General features: G+C 40.1%; 1 protein-coding gene across 1 annotated transcript in view; it reads right to left on the bottom strand.

The window, feature by feature from the left end:
- The window catches only part of LOC102680049 (chaoptin-like), a 96321-nt gene that overhangs the window by 93699 nt on the left and 107 nt on the right, over nt 1-2515 (bottom strand). The window contains exon 2 of the mRNA XM_031510314.1: nt 2347-2515. Coding sequence (XP_031366174.1) covers nt 2347-2395 — 49 coding nt within the window. The 5' untranslated portion in view covers nt 2396-2515. The remainder of the gene's footprint in view (nt 1-2346) is intronic.

Here is a 2515-nt window from a genome sequence, read left to right as displayed (position 1 = left end):
TTTTTTTTTTTTTTTTTTTTTTTTTTTTTTTTTTTTTTTTTGCGGAGAAATCTTTTTCAGAGGAATCAACCAACCCAACAGTTTTCAACATTTTGTCAAATTTCATCAAATCCCCTCTTCCCCTCCTTCCAACACAATAATAAAGCATTAAACTCCGAACATTTTGAAATGTAAAATTTCATTCTATCTGCCGCCATATTGTTACATTAAAAAAAAAAAAGAGAATGGAAATGCTTCGAAATTCTAAGCAGCATTGACTCTCACCCGTTTAAAATGATATTTCGATAAAAAAAAAAGAATAGCTTCGCATACAAACAACCCTCGCATTGTGTGCATAATCGCAAAGTTTCAATTAGAAATTTTCATTTTTAAAAAATAAAATGTTGGAATTCTCCCTCTCTCTCTTTTTTTCTCTCTTTCCTCTACCTATAGTAACTTTTATACAAATAAACGAAGGAGCGATTGGCATTTCATAGCGAATTCGTTTTCCTCCACCTAGGGAGAGGAATTGGCTTGGTTTCGTTCGAAAGTGGGGCTCGAGGGTGGGATAGGAGGGAGAGGAGGGAGGGTGGATAAGTTGGCGCATGCATTCGCGGAGAGGGCGAGAAAGTTTGAAGACAAATAGCGTTTGTCACGTGTGCGAAGTGTGATTACGTGCTCTCGATCGGGCCGTGTGATCCGCGAACGTAGTAAAATGTAAAACAATTTCCGACATTTTGATGCATGCCCGTACTTTTCTCCTCGTGAATATCTCCTCCTCGATGTTGTTGCGCGTCTCCCCTTTGAGTCTCCGCTCGATTTCGTTCCCTTCGGCCGACCGTGTGTTTAATACGTCCCTTACTCCGCAAATTTTACCTTTACACCATATCCTGGATCATTTTCAGAGAGAAAGGGCAACGTTTCAATCGACTCGAAAGTTGGAAGACGCGTGCAAGTGTAGGGGGAGGAACGAGATAATTATTCTTATTCCGGTAGAACTTTAATCTTTCGGGGGGAGGGTGAAACGTGAAAATGTTCTTCGCCTGTTCTCAGGGCGTAGGTAAATTTTCTCGACGTATTCTCAAAATTGTTGACAACGTTGAAACGTGTTTCGTTTTTTTATTTTTATTTTTCTCACTCTTACTACATCTTTTCCTCTTCTTCTTTTCTTATTTATAAATATGATCGATATTTTTCCTTTGGAAGCAAAAAAATTAAATCATTCAATAGAGTAAAAATCCAAACTGCCATTTATGAGATGCCATTCATTCGCGAAAAGTCGTTTACATTTTATGTTTCGTTTATTAAACTCTTCTTCTTCTTCTTCTTCTTCTTCTTCTTCTTCTTCTTCTCAGAACGTAGAATCGAAAATCGAGAGGGGGAGATGCGTTTTCGATGCGATTCACATTTTCCTCTTCTTTTTTTTTCCCCGCGTCAAACGCACTTAGCCGCAGTGGTTGCAGATGGGGAAAAAGCGCAAGTGATGGCGAAAAACAAGCTGGCGCAAAGAGAGATTTTAGCCTTATTCGGGCTGACGGGGGAACGCGAAAAATTCAGGCGGGAATTCGCAAACAAAGGGAAAACAATTTATCCGGCAAATGGACGGTCGATCGGCCGATTGAAAATTTTCACCCGTTTCCTTCCCGATACAGCCCACCTCGCGGATATATAAACGGATTAAGCTCCGTCAAAGTAAAGCAGAACGGTCAGGAAACAAAGGAGGCGCGTTGGAGAATGCAGGGATCGCAATCTTTCTGATCTCTCGACACGCTTCCTAAATCGTAAATAAATATCGTCGCTGTATAATATTTCGAACATTAAAAAATCTAAAAATCAAAATCGTCGTTCGATTCTTGAAATAATTATCGAACAAAATAAAATTGCATCAATTCTTTGCAAATTTCATACTATTCATCATTTATTAATATAAATATTATAAATCATATATATATCCCCAGTTTCATTATTTAGCTTCAATAGCCTGTTTCAAACAAACGATCTCGAAACATTCAATCGATTTTCAATATATTTTCCACGATATCTATACACACTTATTAACACCCCCAGAAAAGAAAACAATTAACAATATTTCCAACTATTTACAAGCCTCCCTTTCGAGCATCACTCGCGCAAAAAAAATGGAAATCGAAGCACCGTATCGAGCAATCTATCTATCCATCGATATCCACGAAGAGGCTACGATAAAACGTGGCGCGGCGGGGATGAATGATCGGGATTGACGCACGATCAAGATCATTAATCACAGATGGAAGGATATCGAGGGTAAATTAATCTAGGAGAGGGAGATTACGATTACGCGTTCAAGATAATTTTCGATTTCGAAAACGCTGCAACAGCGTTACTTACCCATCGAGGAGAACGCGTGAAGGGAGAAGATAGCCCGTCGCACAGGCATCCCGATCCACACCGGCGTAATTCCACTTTGACACTGGCAAGTCACTAGCACGCGCGAGCACCAAGGCGAATCGTCCCCGTCGTGCTGGCCATCGTAATCCGCTTCTAGTGACGATTGGCC

This window comes from Apis dorsata, unplaced genomic scaffold (assembly GCF_000469605.1).
Source record: "Apis dorsata unplaced genomic scaffold, Apis dorsata 1.3 scaffold_220, whole genome shotgun sequence".
Classification (NCBI taxonomy): domain Eukaryota; kingdom Metazoa; phylum Arthropoda; class Insecta; order Hymenoptera; family Apidae; genus Apis; species Apis dorsata.
This window is presented reverse-complemented; position numbering and strand designations above follow the sequence as displayed.